General features: G+C 44.5%; 2 protein-coding genes and 1 long non-coding RNA gene across 3 annotated transcripts; 1 reads left to right on the top strand and 2 right to left on the bottom strand.

Moving 5' to 3' along the window:
- Positions 1-861: 861 nt before the first annotated feature.
- LOC147655683 (uncharacterized) lies at positions 862-7443 on the bottom strand. Its single transcript, XR_015289993.1, has 2 exons — positions 6208-7443; positions 862-5206 (listed from the first exon to the last, which is right to left on the bottom strand). It is a non-coding gene; the product is annotated as an uncharacterized LOC147655683 (long non-coding RNA).
- Positions 7444-10500: 3057 nt separating this feature from the next.
- LOC147655682 (uncharacterized) lies at positions 10501-13808 on the bottom strand. Its single transcript, XM_086895151.1, has 2 exons — positions 13013-13808; positions 10501-12905 (listed from the first exon to the last, which is right to left on the bottom strand). Exons 1-2 carry the CDS (start codon positions 13806-13808, stop codon positions 12826-12828), a joined length of 876 nt encoding a protein of 291 aa, XP_086751277.1. The 3' UTR covers positions 10501-12825.
- FOXQ1 (forkhead box Q1) lies at positions 13786-15144 on the top strand. Its single transcript, XM_086900172.1, has one exon. It carries the CDS (start codon positions 13813-13815, stop codon positions 15043-15045), a length of 1233 nt encoding a protein of 410 aa, XP_086756298.1. The 5' UTR covers positions 13786-13812; the 3' UTR covers positions 15046-15144.
- The last annotated feature ends 4955 nt before the right edge of the window (positions 15145-20099 follow it).

Here is a 20099-nt window from a genome sequence, read left to right as displayed (position 1 = left end):
TGGAGATGCGTATGCAGACCGACTCTAAAGCTAGAAGCTTGTTTTCCCTGCAAAAGGAAAAACAATTAGAAAACCTTTGTATTCTTTGCACTTAAAAGGGCAGGTCCCCTTACACCAGATACTGCTCTTTCAGCAGATCTTTGTGGGTGGAGATTTCATATCAGCATGTCTGCCAATTCCTGCCAGAGTTTCATCCAAGCCACAATATATAGAGTCAACATTAATTAGCATTAATTATTATTTATAAGAAGCAATATTATCTGCATTGCTATCATTAACACTTATTTTTATGCCTTACATAGGGTTCATATAAGTGGTACCACACTGCTCAAATAGAACAAGGTCTCATGGAATCTGCAGACTAACACACACTCTTGCCATCCTTAAGCCATTTTGAAGAGGTCATTGTAAAAGCTAGGAGATCCCCTTTTTCATGCTCCTATCAACTTGCTTTCTACTTTCTGTTTATAGCTATGTAAAATTTTTCTTCTCTTTTTTTTCCCTCCCCTCATAAGCAGGAAAGAATAACAAATAACCCAAACAACTACCTAGAGGACATAAAATCATTTTCTTTCTAACCAGAAAAACAGAAAAGAACCAACACAAGAAGAGCATTCTCCCACACCATTTGAAACCATCTAAACAGGGTGTTTCCAGAACAAAACTCTCAAGTGAGCCTTCTGCGCTTCACCAGAATGAACTGGTTTCATACTAACAGAGCAAAAAATGCTCAGTGAATTGATGTTGAATTTATTCCTCTATCTCTTTTGCTGGCACAAGCAGGAGCTTTCTTAACCACCACTTTATTCTGCTTCAAAATGTGTCTCCGAAACGAGAATTGTCCTGTATGAAATGGAGTTTTGTGTTAAGCAATGGAGCTGATTTTATTTAGTTCCCATAAAAGTGAGAAAATTGCAAATATTACAAAATTCAATTTAAAACAGTTAATTAGCCCAGATAGCTATTATTAGTACTATTGAAGTTATTAGTATTGTTGATAATAACTGCTCATAAATAATGATTTGCATACATTAAATTTAGTTTGAAGAACTTATGAGCATTAGCAAATCCTATAATGAGTATGGTCCATATTCTCCGTCTAATGAATTCTGCCTCACTTCCAGTTTAAATAATATTTTTTACCACGTTGTTTCTTGCTTATTTTGTTGCTTGATGCAATACACAATGGCAAAGGCACCAAGATTAGTTCAGTGAGTCCAATTTAGAAAGCTGCTTTTACATAGGCCAAGTTTAATGAAAACACTTCAGTATGTTAAAGTGAATTCCCTTAGCCAATCCAGGCTGGTTGGAGAAACTACTAATAATCAGCTGGAACTGCTGAGTCAAAATTATGAATGAGATGGAAACACTGAACACATTTTATGTACTCTATTTGAGATTGTTGCAATCACAAATTATGCACTGCTCTGAAACACTGCATACTTTGACCAATACGAATTGCAACATTTTGCTGAGGAGTCACAACATGTTGTGTCACACTGCGAACACCTTTCAACCAGAAGCATGAACTGAAAAGAGGAGGAAAACTTTGCATTACCATTTGCTGTTGAAAGCCAACTTCCATCTGAAAACACTTGTGAGCAGTTTAATTTCTATTGAAATGTATATTTTATTTGCTTTAGCAAGAAATCAGACTAGACTTATTTAAATTTTCAGATACTTAAGAAAAACAACATTAAACTAGATATTGTTGGCATATTTCTAATTTTCCCTATTATTCACATATGCATTGGATTAATTTGGTCCACAATTTATCTAATCAGAGGAAAGAAACCACACCATTTTGCTTATACAAATAGCAAGTATGCACATTACAGACAGTATAAAGGGTTTCTTTGGTTGTTATTGATTTTTAGCTAAAATAAGTCATGAATAATTTGTACAGAAGGGCACCTGAGAATATCATTCACAATGCATGGGCAATTAATGCATAGAAAAATATTCGCAGAAATTAATCATTATGACTTGTTTCACTCATTTTTCTAACTCTGAAATCTCATACTCTTTGTTATTTATACGAAAAGGAAGAATGTTTCAAGGACAATAAAAGCATTCTGGATTTTTTTTTTTTTTTTTAAAAAAAAAAAAAAAAGAAAGGTTTGATCTTCATTTTATCTATAACCAGTAATTACCATGACATTATATTTATACCAACAGTCAAGCACTTTACTGGCATAAACAGACACACCTCTTTCAGCAGCAGGGCTGCAATCACACACGCTGTGTAGCTATCTTCATCCCAAATGCACTGACAGTTAAATGTAAAGAATGTATAAATTATTCTCCAGATCTTTAGCTGGTTCATCACACAACACTTCACTGAAGTTAATAATGCTGTACCATCTGATAACACATCCCATTATTCACAGCTTAATTAAATTGTGCATGGAAAGTTAACAGAAAGAGGTAACCAACCAGTGCAACACAAACAACACAAAACTCACTGCAGCAAGCTTAAGCTGGCTCTGTTAAGCAACACATCAGTAATGGCAGGGAGAACACTTTTGGAAAGTGCTCAGACTCAATAAAGACATGCTTTTTAGCATTGATGAAGCAAGGCAGCTATCAGAACACATAAAAACACGTCTTAACTCACCTTTTCCTGGAGCAAGCACTGATGTTCAAACATTTCACAGAAAGATGTTACAAAATAGCCTAATGGGAAACATTCTTCTGCACAAGTTGTATCAGAATGGACTATAAGCAAGTGGCAGCCAGGTAAAGGAAGAAAATACCTGCAATTCTTGAGGTGGAACACAGTGTGCAGCTTTTCAGCAGCAAATAAATTTTGAGGGGCAATCCCTTCCACCTTACACAATGTTTTTGTCTAGATCAATATGTGAAATCCTATCTTAACATCAGGATGAAGTTTGATTTAATGATGAAAACACCTTTTCTTTACACAATAATTACCTTATATAAATAACATCTTAATAAATAGTATTAATAAATGAGCAGAGTATCTCAAAACCAGAGCCTCCATTTTAGGTGCTTTCTAAGAGAAGACAGGTAGACTGGAATTCACCTTAAATGCTTTTCGGAGCTCTGTAGTACATCCCAGGTGGTCACCTGGGAAGCCTCAGGCTTCCTTTCAGCTAACAGAAATAGGCACTACAGGGTGACAGTCACTTCATGTACTACAGTCACCTGTTTTGGGATGAGATTGAAACAATTCCCTGATGTGACGACACATGCAGGCATTTAAAATTTCAGGCAGCGGCACTGAGAAACCACTATCTGCAAAGCAGAATATACATATTCAGAAATCCTTAAAGGTACAAATTTTCAGTTCAAGCTAACTATTATGTCTTTGGTTCTTTGGCTTTATTTTCTTGTTGCCTGTGAAATTATCAGTGTTCTCCGCTGTTTAAAATAAAACCACTCTTCCTAATGCTATAATTTTTGAACACTTTAATACCTTAGCCAATAGTTTCCTTGTAACAAACTGAAATGGTGTTTATATTAAAAAAAATATATATTTAGGCTGCATTGAATCTCACCTCTGGAAAGGAAGACTCACAACACGCAGAAAAAGACTGTTTCCCTGCAATGTTCTTGGGCAAAACTCTTCAGCATCACTGGGACAGAAACCCAGCCAACACACCCCCAAAAATACACTGCTGAAGGGAACAACAGTGCTACTCTTTCCTGTCAAGAGCAGAAGGGAGCAATAATACCTTATCAAAGCTTCAAGGTGTAAAATGAACATAAAAATTCATTTAAGTTGTATTTTGCACTTGCCAACTAAAAAGAGCCAGAACATGCCATCAAGAAGCTGGCATGTGATTGTCCACACTATTTAACCAGCAACAAGCTTCCTGACAAGGGCTGTGCCTCTAACCCACTACTTTCTCATGCCACACAGAGGCCTCTGTTCAGGAGATAACACAAAGGACAGTTCCCTCTAGACAGCACAGATGAGGCCACTTCTTTGTAAGGAAGAGAATTTAGCCATGCTAAAGCCCTCAGGGGAAGGACTCTGTTCTTACTAGAGCTAAGGTAGCCCTAAAGACCGGATGGGACGTTGTGGGCACCTTTAAGTGTAAGATCCAGATTGTATCTAGAAGACTCACCATACCATGGTGTTTCAAATACTAATGAATACATTCATGCACAGGAGTAATTTTCCCAAATTAATTAGGATTACTCCTATGTATAAAAGTATGCCAGCGTAGGTGTGCGCAGAAGAGGTTCTGGAATGTCAGTCATCATATACCCATCAGTTCAAGCACACTCATAAATGTTTTTGTTTGAAAGATTGTACTAAACTTAATATAAAATACATGTTTTCTGGGTCTGATGACTCAAGAAGAACTTGCAAGTCTATGCTTTAACTCATTCATCTTATACAAATAAACTTTCCCCTTGTGAAAAGGAGTCCTGTGCCATTAATAAATAGGGATCTTTCTCAACCAGACTCCGATTCTGTAAGAATCACTTAGAAACATTTAGACTAATTATTTGTTGTGAATTATTCACTTGACTCTGTCTCTTCAATCAAGAAGCATGGCTCTATTTCTTTCAGCAGCACAAGCCAGTATAATAGAATACTCTCATATCCAACACCATTTAATTAAAGTCTCAACTGGGAATAGTCATGAGTCTGGCCAGAGTTTTGAAGGTTTGAATGCAGGCCCACTGGAGTGAAAGCCCCACCTATTCAGTTTGCCTCTGCACCTGACTACACCTATTTTCCTCAAGGGGCCAAACTTTAATGACAGTACATTTAAAGGCCAAAGTAGGGGTAAGAAGGTACTGGATGTCACATCCTGCCTTCAAAATTAACTCTATCGAAGTCACCAAGATTTACTCACAGAGATGACTATTTTTTAAAGTAGCACTGGAGGAGGACATTTTTCTCACAACACTTTGATAACTCCTAAAAAAAGTCTTTAATCTGTGTTGGGCTTTGTTAAGTTTCTTGGCACTGACCGTGTGTCAGAGGGAGATTGTAAAAATGGACTGTCTTCCAAACCCTTATGGCATAAATAAACCAAGCTATGAGTAAGGACTCTCATGATGAGTAAATATCTCCATTGCCTGATCCATCCATGTCGGGTGCCAGAGTTTACAATTCTCAGAGATGAATACTGAAGTCTGCAAATCTTTGAATCCCTTTGTGTATCAGTCGTGCTCTGTTTTTCTTTCATAATCTCCTATTCTTCACAGTTGCTAGAGATTTTCACTAGGAAAAAAAATAAAAGGAGAAAATATTTTGTACAGAAATTGCAAGTAGAAAGAACATTCCAAATGATGCACCCCATCTCCTTTAGGAACTACACACTGATGTTCAACCTTCATTTTTGCTTGCTTTTTTTTTTTTTTTTTAATTTTTATTCAGCATAAAACAAAATAAAACCAAAATCAACCACAAAAAAACCCCAAAAAAACTCCACTCCTCAACCACCCCTAGCCATGAAAGACTGGAAAAGTATACTCCAAGAGAGAAAATGCAGATGAAAGACAATCGCTCCCAAAAGCACCATGGGAAACAAAAAGCCAGAGAACTCCCTAGCCTGAGGAAAGCTGTAGAAATGAGCAGTCCAAAAAATTACACCAGGAGAAGCAGTCAAATTGGAGATTGTTGGGCATCCTGAAAAATTTCTACAGTCTAAGAATTGCTCTGCAATGTGTTCTTAGTTGGAGCTCTCTACTCCAACTTTTTCCTCATCTTCACCTCTTCATCTCAGCTTTGCTCCATTTTCATTTTCCTCCACTACCTTTAACCTGCTTGATTCCCTCCCCCCATCCATACATTTCCATTTATTTATTTTTTACAGTAAAAATAAAAAGGTTCTGAAATTCACTTCCACCATGAAAAAATGTCAACACATCCCAATATTTTAAATATTTAATGCTTTAAAAGGGAAAATGATCCATGTAAAGAGAAACCCAAAGAAGCAGCTGCGTGCCACAGTAGCAATTACAATTCCGGAGAAGTTAAGATGCCGTTTGTGCCAGACTCTGTGCATACACACTCACTCTCTCCTCACGGTCCTGACTGACTTAGAGGGAAGGAGCCATTGCATTAAAGCAGATTTGGAGATGTTTAGTAAGACCTGGTCATAAGCAAACAAATCAGGACTACTGACAGGTTTACAGGGCAGAAGATACTGGGTGTGACACACCAGAAAATCACTTGCAGACATTAAACTGGCACAAGTCTGAGGACTGTATTTTACTTACCTGTCTTGGGCTAACACCCAGGACTTTTCTCTCCCTGCAAAGGTATGATGTCAGGCACATGGCAGTTCTTGAGATTCTGTATAAGCCAGCATTGCCAGAGGCTCTGTGCAGGTGTGGTTAACAGTTATTTAATGATTCTTCACAACTGCATGTATCTGTCTGAACATAAATACAGTCTGATCGTAATCTTTCTTTTCACACCATGAATTTGCCCTAGTGTTTCCACCCTTGCAGGTTCCCAAGTGCCCAATGTCTGTTATTGCAGATCTGAGATTCACTTAATCATATCAAACCATTCACAAGCACTTTGCTGTCCTTGTTGGCTTGGAAAGACGAAGAGAATGAAGGCAGTATATTTAATACAAATACTCCAGTTCTTCACTTAAATTCTGTATGTTTGGCTCCCTGATGACTCACGGGACTCTCCTCCCTTCCCCATGTTTACACAGTGATGACAAGTACTGTTAACTTTCTGAAAGCAAAATTATCAAAAAACCCCCAGAACACTGGCAATTCCTGGGGAAAGCTCTCTGTCTTTCTCCATTTCCAGCAGTTGCACGAGACTTTATTCTAAATATTACTACAGTTCAATTAGTTAAAATAATTTTGAGTGATAGTTCAACTGTTTCTTTTCCAAAAGGTAATAGTTTTCCTAATTAGTCACTTGCTTTGATAAGGCTCTGACTTTTACTCTAATCTAAATTAACAAGACTTTATCTACTTGCATCATTTAAACACACCCTACTTGCAAATCTGGTATGACTAAAAACCATGACAAGTGTTTGGTTTCATTTTACATTTGCTTCAAAGTGCCCCACTTGGAGGTTAATTATTAATCTACTAAAGTATACATAAAGGTTCAGGGAAGCAACAGGGTTAGTAGGTAGAGCAGTAGTGGAGGAATTAGGAAACCCATGTCCTATTCCCATCTTAGATCATACAAGTTTGGCCAAGACATTCAAAACCTGTGAACCTTTACTTAGAGAACCAAAATAGCAACACTGCACAAAGCACTTTGACATGTATGGCGAAGAAATTTCATGGGTGTGAGGCAACAGGATGTTTATTCACACCTTAAAGAGACTGAAACTCAGCTAATCCCTTAAGAACTCACCTAGGAACTGGGAATCAAATACACAGCACTTGCAACTCCACGAAGTAATGATTTCTTTACATCAAGGACCAGCTCCCCCAGCTCCCCAGGGTTTTACTGCATTTCTCTGCCATCTGAAAGGTGGTGAAAACATGCTCGATTTCTGAAACCAGTTTGCAGGCTGTAAATCCCCATCTCCCACCGCCTGAGACAGTAGAGTGGATGTATATAACTCTGTGTAACTCTGCTCTCTGTTCCAGGAGTAAGCCAGCAGCAGCATGGACCAGATTTTCAAAGATACCAATGGTTCTGGAGCTGTCCAGGGGGTTGCAGAGAAGGAAGATGGAACACAGAAAATGGAGGACAGCAAATGCACGAGAGGTACAGTTTAGGGGTAGTACTGCCAAATCCTGTCTACCACAGGAAAGTCTGACTGTCCTGCTCCCAAACAGCTCAATTATAATGCAATTCATTTGGTCTTGGAAAAATAAAAATCAAGGAGGTTTTCATACCATTATTTATTTATAGATTTGGCTAATGCTTATATAAATCATGGGATTCCACCCAGAAATAGCTTTTTGAAAACAAAGAAACAACAAAAGAAATCCAACCCAGAAGAAAGAATGTTAAATACTTATTGCTGTTCAGCTGGAATATTATTGGCAAGGTGATTAATTTGTTGATCCACAGTGCTATAAATAGTACTTTAACTTTGTGGAATTGAAACATATCCTTCATATCTCTAGTCACTGTTTACCCATGTAAAATATATGTGGGTTTGAGTTGGCTTAGGTGTGCTCCAGCAAGGGCTAGCAAAGTTCAGTGAGTCTCCATCACATATCCGAAGTCCTTCATCCCTCGGTTAATTTTGCTGCAATTCTCTTGTTCACTTTCCTCCATCAATGCATGGACTTGAAGGCAGTGAGAGGCTATTGTAACAGCTCAGCTGGTGTTTCCTCATATCATGGGCCAGTGATAGCAAGCCTCTGGCATCAACACCAAGTTTGATGCCAACAGATATTTGGTCTGGCACCAGCAAAAACAAGCTATGATGTTTTCTTTTTAAGTTTGTTTGGCACCAGTAGCAAAAACCATTCACTATGCTTGGCAGAGGGCCACAGAATTTCACCAAATGGCTTCTGCATCATAACTTCATAACAAGCATAACACAGCGTAACTTCTAATTGCGGTGGAGCCTGCCCCTTAGCAAGCAATTCTCTCCTGACAATTATATCCAGGATTATCAATACACGCGCTGCTTTCCAGTACCAGTTTCTTCCTCACTGTAAGAAAAATTTCCTTGAAGAGATCCACCAGCCCCTAAGTCCATCACCATTTGGATTCTGTCTCTCGTAGTGCAGTTACATGGAACCCGGTAATCAGCCATGAGAAAAGCCTATGGGGACAGTTACTAAATTAAGTCATCACAAAATATGTTGTAAATACTGTGTTGATTTAACCTCACCCTGCACTCTTTTATGTCACGTATTCCTCAGACTGCAAACCTGCAATATATTCCAGAGAAGTTCACCTTATGCCAGTGTGGAACCTCATTCAAGCCCTGGAGGCTTAACACAGCACTAGTAAAGAGAATTAGCTATAAATTATCTGAGTCTCGGCACAGAGCAATCTCCATTTTGACAGTTCCCTGCTAAATGGTAGAGAACCTTCCAGTGAGGCCTTGTGGTGGATACCTCAGTGGACACAGCGCAGGACAAGGGCTTCAGAGAACTCACTTCCACAGACAGGGTTGCAACTGACTTGCCAAATTATTTTCAGCAAGACTCACCTTCACTCTTTGTTGGCTGTAAAATGGGAGAGATTTGAGATTTATGGGTGAAAAGGATGGTGTAAGAATCTGGAATTCTTTCTCCAGTACTAAGCATTAATAACAAGAGCAATAGTATCACTTCCTTCACAGGAGAAAATCTGCATCTGCCCATTCTGTCACAATCCAGGGCTCTGGAGAAAAAAAAAAATTGCTTAGATGCAGACATTTTTTATGGAACATGAAGTGGGCACAGGGAGGAAGTGATACTAAGCTCTCAGCATGGGAAAATTTTATTCTGAGCAACATCTCCCAAGAAAATAAAGACTGCATATAACAAAGTAGAAATGGAACTCCCCATTGTAAATTCAGCTCTTAGTACCTGCCAAAGACCAGAGAAAATCTCTACCCACAGGGAATGGCTGTCCTTGTGAAAAAATGCCAGTCTTTCCCAATGAGGGAATTCACGCAGACGTGCTTCAGTGATCAAACTCATGCTCTCAAGGTCTAAAGGAATTTCCACTAACCTCCTTTCTTACAGCTCAGTCTCTAGCTGGATTTCCTTCAACTACAAAAATATACATGGTGCAATTAGCCAGCCTACACAGCCTGTAGTTCATTTATGCATGCTAGGCACATCTCCTGCTGCGAGGAGCCCATCCAGAGAGAACTCTTTGAACTGCTCTATTGTTTCTCACGTAGTGTATTGCATTGTCCAGTTTGATCATTCCTGGCAAGGCAGTGCACTCCTGCAGCTTGCCACAGGAGGAGAAGAGATGGAGCACTTTGTCCAGCTGGTGCCCTGGACATCTCAGATGCACAAATAAGCTTGCCTATCACTAACTACAGGACTTTCCCAGTCACCACAGAGACCTTTATTGATCAGTTCTTATATGACCTTACCTGGAAACCCCCTCTAATCTATAGTTAGTGGTCTGGAGAGAAGGCAGAAAAGAGAAGTAAGAGCTAGGTGAAAAAAAAAAAGCAAAAAAAAGCAAAAAAACAAACCTAGAAGAAATATTTTTTTAAAAAAATTAAACCAAGAACATATCGTGACACACCTTTGCACAGTGTTTGCTGAACTAAAAAACCCATGTCTCCATGGTTTAAAATACCATGGAGACAACATAACTGGATCAACCAAAAATACACTCACAACCACCAGACAGTGTAGCATTCTTCTACATTTAGTAAGGAATATTTTTGTAATTAGTAGCTTGAGCAAACTGCAAAGGACTATTACAGCCTTATCTCCAAATACCCATTGGCAGACTATTTCCGAATTAAATGAGTGAAATACGACAGAAAATGGGAAACAAAGCTGATGGCATGATTTTCAAGCAACCATTCACATTTCTCCATTTGTCTTTGAGTGGGTACTGTTTTGGGTAGGAAAAGAGGGGATCGTACATCAAAAAAAGTCCTGCTCTGCTGATCTAAAGAGGAAGAGACATTTCATTTTAGAACAAAGAATTAGATTTTTTTAACATTGCTTCACTGGAGGTTTTTGGAGGTTTTTCTTGGGGTGATGGGGGTTGGGTGTTTGGCTTTGCTATAATACAGCACATCAAAGTGCTTTTGATGTGAAGTTTACTTAACAGAATCAGTTTTTCCGATGATTGTGTTAATCTTTATAAACCTGAAGGCGATACTGTGCCTTTTAAAAAACTATAGCAGGAAAAGACTTGAGGTTACATATACTCTCAGTGGTGAGAGACGGGAGTAGTTGGATTATTTCACCGCTTCTTACAACTTTGCTTGTGTTTCATGGGCAGCATTAGCAATGGGCTTGATATTGCTCTCACTCAGGCCAGGAAGGTTCTGTTTAAACCCTGCTTGGCCCTTCCATAAGCACCTTCATATATTTTCTCTGGTCAGAGCCACCAGAGATTTCAGGGGACAGTTTACAACAGGCACTGGCTCAGAGACAGCAAAGGGGCCTTGAGCCACAACAAGAATCAGTGCTGATCTTAGAAAGGTTCCCTGCTCCCACCCATTAATAGCTATCTTTGTATTATTTTGAGTACAAGCTTCTGTCCCCTCCTGAATCTTGCAAAACCAGCTTTGCCATCCACTCCTAGTCTTGAAGTATGGCTGTGAAAAAGCTTCTGTTATGTCTGACGTGTTTACCTACAGCATTTGAATGACTTTTTAAGTTCTTTGAATAAAGATAAGAGACAATGTGTACATTTTCCACACAAATAGTGGAATGGTAATAAAATAAACATCAAAGGCAAGTTAGCAAATCATCGCTACTTCACTGCTATTTACAACAAAAGCAGGAAGAGGAAAAAACCTACCCTTGCCATTGGCATCATCATAGAAAATATGAGTTTTGGAAGAATTATACCTTTTTCCCATACCCTTAAACACAAACATTGGCACCTACAGCTAAGACAACGCTTTACTGAAGGATTTCAGTTTACATTACATGGAGACGACAACAACAACAAGGAACCAAGAGAGGTCTCCCTCCTCTTATTTTTGTCTTTCTGAATTGCCTGCTTTTCTCAGCTGGTACAGCTTTTGTAAGAACAGCTAGATATCCAGTGTATTATTATTTCTATTAAAGCTGTCAAGAATGCAATGAGAAGGACAGAAGAACCTCTCACTCTTCAGTATTTACCACGTAAACTCATGCAGTCTGAAGAAATGGCAAAGCTTTGAAACAAAATGCAGGTGTGTGTGTGGCGGGGGAACATATATTCTATCCAAGAGAGATCAAGATAGAAAGTAGGGCTGTTTGTTTCTCCTCTTAGTCTTTTAAACCTGTCTTTTTTCATCCTCCTCTCCAATGCTCCTTGAGAGCCAGACCACAGAGGCATAGTTCCTACCAGAGTGACTCTGCACCATGTATTTATTCTATAATAAGGTCCGATTTAGAAAGACTGCTTTTGGAAAATATGGAGCAATCCAACTCTTACTCCAGGACACAGAATTCGAAGCATATATATGAGAAATAAAACATAAGCACCACACTGGATTTCTGCTGATGTTTTTGTTATTGTTTTGCAGACGCCAGCGCTACTGCCCTATGAAGTGAAATGGCATTTTGCAATGGACTCTGAACTGTGAGCAGAACAGGGATTTTTCAGAGAAGCTATTGCCAGTTAGCTCTCTTCATTGAGTTGTTGTATAATGTTGAAGGAGAAAAAAAAACAACTCTGAAGGAGAGCAAGTCCCTGACAACTTAAACCAAAAAACAAACACAAAAAGGACGGCTAATTGTTTTAGAAAGAAAAGCATCAAGGAAAAACTGCAGAATACGTTGTCCCAAGTTTTATGGGAAATTTACAGATTTGCAGCGATTCAAAAAAATCTTAGTTACCATTAAAAAAAAACAACAAACCAAAACCTATACAAGAAGGAAGATTTTACTAGAGAGTGCCAGTTTAAGAGAGAGGTTACAAACACACCATCAAGAAGAGCTCAAGCAGTGCTACTACAGAAACAGTAGCACGCATAAGGTTAAGGCTTTTACTAACTCTCTCATAGCAAAACTACAAAGCTTTGCCTACCTGTTTCCATTCTACCTCTGCACCAGGTGTGCTTATAACAGAAGGAAAGAGAGTCCAGGACTGAAACTATTTTGTCAGGCTACATAAATCATTAGGAATTCACAACGGCAAAGTCATGTATTATTTTCCAACAGGTTGTTGAGCTGTCATATTACAACTTGTTGCTTTATACGGCGCTATTAAAATAAATCACTGCACGTAACAGGTTCAGCTCTGCCACCTATAAGTCATTCTGCATTTTACACCTGGGAGGCGGGCCGGCTCTGCTTAGTCGCGCCGAACTGCGGCTTCGTTCGAAATACCCGGGAAGGGGAGGGACCTGGCAGGAGAAAATACAAACAAGTTTCGTAAAATAACTTTCCAACAAGACCTCGCCGTCATCTTGGCTAATCACGGCTCTGATACGGCTTATTAGGGCATACCCACCTTTGCTACCTTGCTTCTCCACCCACCACCCTTTCAGATCTTTGTCCTGGCTCCGCCTCTCGCCGGCGTTATAATGGGCTGGTCTGAAAGTGGTGGAGAGACACACAACCACAGGGGAAGGGAGAGATAATGACAATAACACTAATAACCCTAATAACCCGTCTGCTGCCCGCCTCGCAGCGAGGAGCCAGCCCGGCGTCCCGGCACTGACAGGTCGAAGCCGGAGAGAGCGGAGTAACCCCGACGGCCCTCGAGAGCTTCTCCCCGCGCCCGGGGAGCGCCGAACGGTAACAGCGGCAGCGCCCCCGAGGAGCACCGAGCCCGGGCGGACACGGAGAAGTGCCGGCTCCGGCAGCCGCCCGCCCTCTACCCGCACCGGCTCCACGGGGGCCGCCTCGCCCCTCTCCTTCGGCCCCATGGAGCGGCGACAGTAGACAGCGAGGAGGACAAAAAAGGGGGGCGAAAGGAGAGCGAGCACCCCAGTAGGGGAGAAGGAGGTGGAAGCCCGGAGGGATCGCCCAGTCCCGAGGGCGGCAGGGCACCGCCGGTGCCCACCGGCCGCGAAGGGGCCGGCCCCTGCCAGCGACCCCGGCCCGGCGGGCTGAGGCGGGCGCGGAGCCCCGCTGCCCTGCCCTGCCGGTCTCGCCTGCCGCCGCGGAGCTGTCCAAGCCGGCGAGGGGACAGAAAGCCCCCAGGTCCCCTCGCTGCCTCCCGCCTCCCCTGAGGGCCGCGCCGAGGGGCGGGGGTCGCGCCCGCCCAGCGGAGCCGCGGGGCGCGGGGGGGCCGGCGGCGCCATCGCCATGAAGCTGGAGGTGTTCTCGCAGCACTATGAGGACAAGCTGAGCGCCGGCAGCGACCAGGAAGGCAGCGGCTCGCTCTCGCCGGCTCCGGCGGAGAGCGAGCTGGGCTCGGACGGTGACTGCGCGGCCAACAGCCCGGGCGGCGGGGCCGGGCGGCCGGGGCATCCCCCGCCGCCGCCCCCCACGCCGCAGCCCCCGCCACCGCCGCCGGCCGAGAGCGCCAAGGGGAAACCCTACACGCGGCGGCCGAAACCTCCCTACTCCTACATCGCGCTGATCGCTATGGCCATCCGCGACTCGGCCGGCGGCCGCCTGACCCTGGCCGAGATCAATGACTACCTGATGAGCCGCTTCCCCTTCTTCCGCGGCGCCTACACCGGCTGGCGCAACTCGGTGCGCCACAACCTCTCCCTCAACGACTGCTTCGTCAAGGTGCTGCGCGACCCGGCGCGGCCCTGGGGCAAGGACAACTACTGGATGCTGAACCCCAGCAGCGAGTACACCTTCGCCGACGGCGTCTTCCGCCGCCGCCGCAAGCGCCTCAGCCGCGCCGCCCCGCCGCCGCAGCCCGCCCGCCCCGCCGCCGGCGCCCCGCCGCAAGCGCCGCAGGAGGCGGCCGGAGCGGGCGCCGCGTCCCCCGGCGCTTCCCCGCGGTGCTGCTGCGCCTCCTCGCCCTGTCGCTGCGCGCCGGGCGACAAGGAGGCGGCGGCGGGGGGCGGCGGGGCGAGGCCGGCGGGCGGCGGCGCCGCCAAGTTCTCCAGCTCCTTCGCCATCGAGAGCCTCCTGCAGCGGCCGGCAGGACCCCGCGCCGCCCCGCAGCCGCCGCCGACACCCCGCGGCCGCCTCCTGTGGCCGGCGCCGCCCGCGCCCCCGCACCTGCTGCCCGGGCCCTACCCGCTGCTCCCCTACCCACCTGCCGCGCAGCCCCCGCCCGCCGCCGCCCTCTACGGCGGGGGCCTCCTGCAGCTCTGCGCCTACGGGCTGGGAGAGCCGTCGCCGCCGCCGCCGCTGCTGCTGGGGGGCGGGCGGCCCGCGCTGGCCCCGGGCGAGCCGTCGCCGCTGGCGGAGCGGCCGCGGGCGCCGCTGTTCCACGCCGGCATCCCCAAGGGCGGGCGGGGACCGCCGCCCGGCTCCCCGCTCTACGGGCACCTCCGGCTCGCCGGGCCGCTGCCGCCGGCGGCGGGGGGCTCGGCCTCGTTCCAGCCGTACGCCGTGGAGACCCCCCTGGCTTAATGGAGCCCCCCTCCTCCCCTGCGAGGGACCTGCCCGGGGAGGCGTGGAGGGGGAAGGGAGGAGGCTCTGGATCCCGCACTTTAACTCCAGAGGCGACCACAGCCTCCAAGCAAAAGCCTCGGTGACTGTGCCTTAGTGAAATGACAGTGGGTTTAACTTAAGCCAAAAAAGAAAGAAAAAAAAAAAAAAAAAAAAGAAAAAAAGAGAAAAGGAAAAGAAAAGAGGAAAAAAAGGGGGGGGGGGGGGAAGAAAAAAAAAAAAAATCAACTGTCTGTTTGGACATAGCCATGAGCCTCAAGTGCTTCTTACTGTTCGTTGACACTACTTGACTAAAGCCAGTCCCTCGCCACCTCCTTTCTATGCCCCTCTCTTGTCCCCACACCTCCTGCTACCGAAGCCTGGGGCAGCAGAGCGGGGGTGCCCCGCGGAGGGGCGCGGTGGCGGCCGCTGGGGGATGCGCTGTGCGCTTGGGAGGGCGGGGAGGAGGGAGGGGGCCGGGAACAGCAGGGACAGAGGAGGGGAGGGGGCCGGGGTCTGCTGTGGAGCCGTAGGTCTGTACTGCAAAGCAATGCATCACTGTGCCAAAAGAAACCTTTTCTCCTGTCCGGCAACTAGCATTTCGTGGGAAGGGAGGATATTAAATTATTTATAAAAGTAGTGTTTTTAACACAAAGAGAGAGCAGCTTTTTTAATTAATTATTGGAGGGGGGCGGGAGAGGGGAAAGGGCTCCAGGAAATGTCAGGCGTTGTTTCCTGTACTGACTGGCGTTCTACATATATGGTCAATACCACTGCTACTGGAAAGAGAAGAGTCATTTTTTTCTTATTTTCGTGTTTGTATGTAATATATATATGCGTGTGCGTTTTATTGACGCTCGGCCACCATGTTTTTCCGGTTTTTTTTTTCCTTTCTCCTTTCCCCTGAATAAAAGCTGCCCCCTAAATAAAGGCGGTAATAAGGAGAAGAGCGTGATGTCTGTACTGGCGTGAGGGAGGGAAGCCTGTCGTGGGACAACCTTGACCGAGAAGCTTGGCTAGGTCCGCGGGGGCAGCAGGGCTGCCCACCCTTTCATCCCCATCCCTGCGGGCGGGTAGAGGTGCCACCTATGGACCCGCCTTATTTTAGTCACGGGAGATGAGAGGTTCTTCTCTTGGGCTGCCACCAGATATGAAAGTCCTCTGCAATTCCTCGAGTCAAATCAGAATTTCCCGCCGGGGCTCAGCCCTGCAGAAATGCTGGAGATTTGCAGGCGGGGCGATTTGCAGGCGAAGATCTTTGCAGGCAAACTGCCCGACGTAGGGGCAGCCTGTGAAAATCGTGTATATCTGACTTCCTTTTTGTGTTGGTGTTTTGTTTTTTTTTTTCTTCTCCTCCTTTTTTTTTATTTTTTTTTATTATTATTATTTTTTCCCCCGAATGACAGCAGGCGCCGTGTAATCCTGTTGTCATCTCTCGGTCCAAGGAAAACTCACTTCAGGAAGGTTGCCGGCACTACAGGGCTCTGGCTGCTTCTGGTGGGGACATCCCGCTGGCACCTACAGCGGGCGAACACTCAGCGGGGTGAGGGCTGGGGGGTATCTGCTGCTAATAAAAAGTTTGCACGCGTTGCCTTCTCTCGAAGGGCATTATGCTAAGCCTGATTTGTATTTTCAGAAGTGATCAGCAAAGCCTCAGAAGGGCTAAGTCGGAAAAAGGAAAGATTGTGGGGCTAACTGCCTCTGCTGCTGAATTAGAAATCAGTGACGTCCTTGAACTCGAAGGGTTTATACAAATGCTGAAATGATCATTTGAGATTCGTTTGTTCGGTTGTTTGTTTTAATTAATACTTTAAAAGGTATGAAAATAGGCGGGCTTTTTTCCCTTCAAGTCCTCTGTAAGCACAGGTTACCTAAAAAAAGATGACAAGAATTTTGGGCGTTGGATGGTCTTCTTTCTAATTACATGTATTTCAAACCTTGGAGTTTCTCTCCCACCTCTTTTTCCCCTCAGTACCGAGATTCAGCCGCTGACTAGCTTCTACCCTACTCACAAAAATTATTCTGAATAGCAAAGGTGTGTTGTGAAAAGAAAGCTTCAAACAGAACAATCTGCGGCCAAAAACACCGACTTGTTTCAATAGTGCTCGAGCAGATTTCACGGTGTGTTTAGCTCAGACCATAATATCCATCAGAACATTGTGAGAGATTAGTGACTAATGTATGAAGTAATCCAACCCTGGAAGGAATTGGTTTTTATGTACACACGCGCATGCACACATACACACAATTTCAACATCATTCTGCCTTCAAGGCTCTGTGCAAATATTAATCTTTCCTTCCATAATCTGCTCTTTCCTCTGGCTTGTATTTTACCATCTCTTTTTTATAGGAGTCCACATGACCTGTCAGCAAGCAACTCCTAGTGTCTTTTGCTTTTGTCCATCTTTAAAGGTCATATTTCAGGGTATGTTAAAAGCATTTTGATGGAAACTGGAATTTGTTATTATAAGCGTATAAGTATTTTAATGGGATGTATCTAAGTGCGAATAGGGATGAACTGTGTGTAAACGTATGCTTAACAGGATGACGTTGAGCTTTTTACTCTTAGAAAATAAGTATATTGAAAAAGAAAGGGGAAAAAAAGAAAGAAAATAAAAAGCCCTCAGAGTTCGATATATCCCTTGTTAATAAGTATTCTATTCTGTATTTATCTTCTATGAAACGCCATTTTTTTGATATGTCGAGAAACGTATGTGAACAGCACAGCAACAGGGGTAGATGTCTCCTTGGGGTCCTTTCTTAGCCCTTGTTTGGATTTCCCCAGACGGTCGAGCTGAGGGTTTAGAGCAGTCCCCGGTGCAGAGCGATGGGAGCAGGGGGCAGGTATCGCCTGCTGGGCGGCTGGGGGGGCTTTCCCTTGCTGAAAGGTACGGAGGGTCTTCTCCGCCTCCTCCTGCCTGCGCATCATCCTCCTAAGAGGAGGCAAGAGGCGAATTTCTCCCGTTGGCCTTTGGGTGGAGATGATCCCGTTCGCTGTATCGCTGTATCCCAGAGCACGGCGGGGGCATTGCTTCCGAGCGGGTGGCGGGGCGGGAGGCAGAAGCGGCGGAGCTGTGGCACGGCAGAGGCTCCGCAGCGGCCCCGCCGGGCGGGCACAGGGCGGCACGGAGCGGCCCCGGCCGGGACCCGCAGCGGGCTCGGCCCAGGGGGATGGCCGGCCCCCAGCCATAAATCCCAGCTGTCAGCTGTGACAGACGGCTGGTGAAACGCAGCACCTGTCCAAACACTTTCCAGCAGCAGGTAATCAGAGAACCGACACTTTACATTTTTGTGTGGAACAAGCGCATTAACCATTTCACAGACCTTCCCGGAACAGCGATGTTTGTACCGTCTGGGTGCTTTGTCTTTTTTAACGTCTAATAAATCAGGATGACAGAAGAGAGAAAAAGCCTTTTGACTTGTGATATTTGACACATCAGCAGCAAGCCAACACTTTGGCGCCACGGCCTTTTAGCCCTTCCAGTGTCTGCATCACCCACAGCATGTTTGTTGGATGGCTGCAGTTTGTGATGATACTTGAGGCATTTTTACACACTGCAAAGGCAAAAATTAGGTCAGTAGCACAGAAAGCCTGACGGGAACAGGGAGCAAAACAAGTCTCTATCAGCGTGTGGGGGGATCTGAAAACATCCCGTGCTGGCTGTTCCAACCCGCTGCAGTTTCTTCATATGCCTGGTGGAAACACCAACCTGAGCAGAATTACTCATGAATCCAGATTCAGACCAGGCTCTGGTTTTAAGGGCTTTTTTGAAGAGAGATTTAGCTTCCCAAATAAATATATTTTGCTCCTGAGATTTCCCCCCCTCCTATAACTGATTCATCTCTTTCAGGCTTTGAATGTTTTAACTTGCTTTAAAACGAAAATAAATAATCATACTTGACAATCAAAATATTTTCATCAAATATTTTGGGCAGCTTCTCCATATCCCACCCCAGCTATGGCAAATAGTGATTAAAATGTTTACCTGAATAATGTTAGTCCTAGCCACTTTCCTAAATTTCTTCAAATTTAAACCTGATGAGCAGCAGAACTGCATCAATTTCTTCTTTATGGAGTAAGACCAAATTAATGCAAAGGAGATGTTTAAGCAGATTTTTGTGCACTTGAGGTATTAATGAACACACAGAAGAAATAAGCTTGCAAAAGTGATCTGTGGACATGATATATGTGGAGCTTGCATATATTACACAGAGTCCATGCAGTGAGATGATACAATACTGCTGTGCCTTCCTTTATAGGGGAGACAAAGTTTTCAACTCTTGTATCTCAGTGAAGGCATGCCAGCAATACAGAATTTTGATTGTTATTTTCCCACCAGATTAATGAAACCTAATTTTCAGCAAGCAGATCTGATGAAGCCTGAAATTTGCTTTCAGCTTACCTTCCAAATCACACATAAGATGGCACAAGTATCCCATCAATATCCTTAATGCTACTCTGGAAGGAATCCACTGAAATTAGTCATTTTATTCAACAGCCACCTCAGCACAGCAGTTCTAGCTACAAACATAGATCTTTAGTGAAAGCTTCTAAGCAAAAAAGTGCAGCCTTTTGTATCATACTAGATGCTGAGAAGACCGAAAAAAGTTGGACAGGATTTTGTCTTGGGAATTTGCAGTGTTTTGTGCCCCAAACCACTTTCCATAGAGGTGATTCCTAAGGGCTGGATGTTTCAGGAACAGAAGATACTTAGAAAAAGAAATTACACCCCAGAAAAGGCACATACAAAGGACTCAGGTTCACAGGCCCTTCATTTTCCACACCATGTCTTAAGAAGCCCACGGTGAAACTTCCTACACCAGAGCGAGGTGAGCAACCGCAGCCCTACGTAGGAGGGTAGTGCTTCTAACCAAAGTGGACATTTTGCACAGCTCTTCACTGGGCTGGGGGACACGTTTCATTTAATAACAGGCAAGGGAATCAGTCCTTTTTTTTGCGCCAGGCTTTTTGCCTTTTAAGTCTGAAGTCAACAAAAACAAAGTTGAAATCCACCTCCAGCCAAGTTCAAGGCACT

The sequence above is a fragment of the Cyanistes caeruleus genome, chromosome 1 (genome assembly GCF_971803275.1).
Source record: "Cyanistes caeruleus chromosome 1, bCyaCae1.hap1.1, whole genome shotgun sequence".
Classification (NCBI taxonomy): Eukaryota; Metazoa; Chordata; class Aves; order Passeriformes; family Paridae; genus Cyanistes; species Cyanistes caeruleus.
The sequence above is the reverse complement of the archived record's forward strand: the minus strand, read 5'-3'. Positions and strand labels throughout refer to the sequence as shown.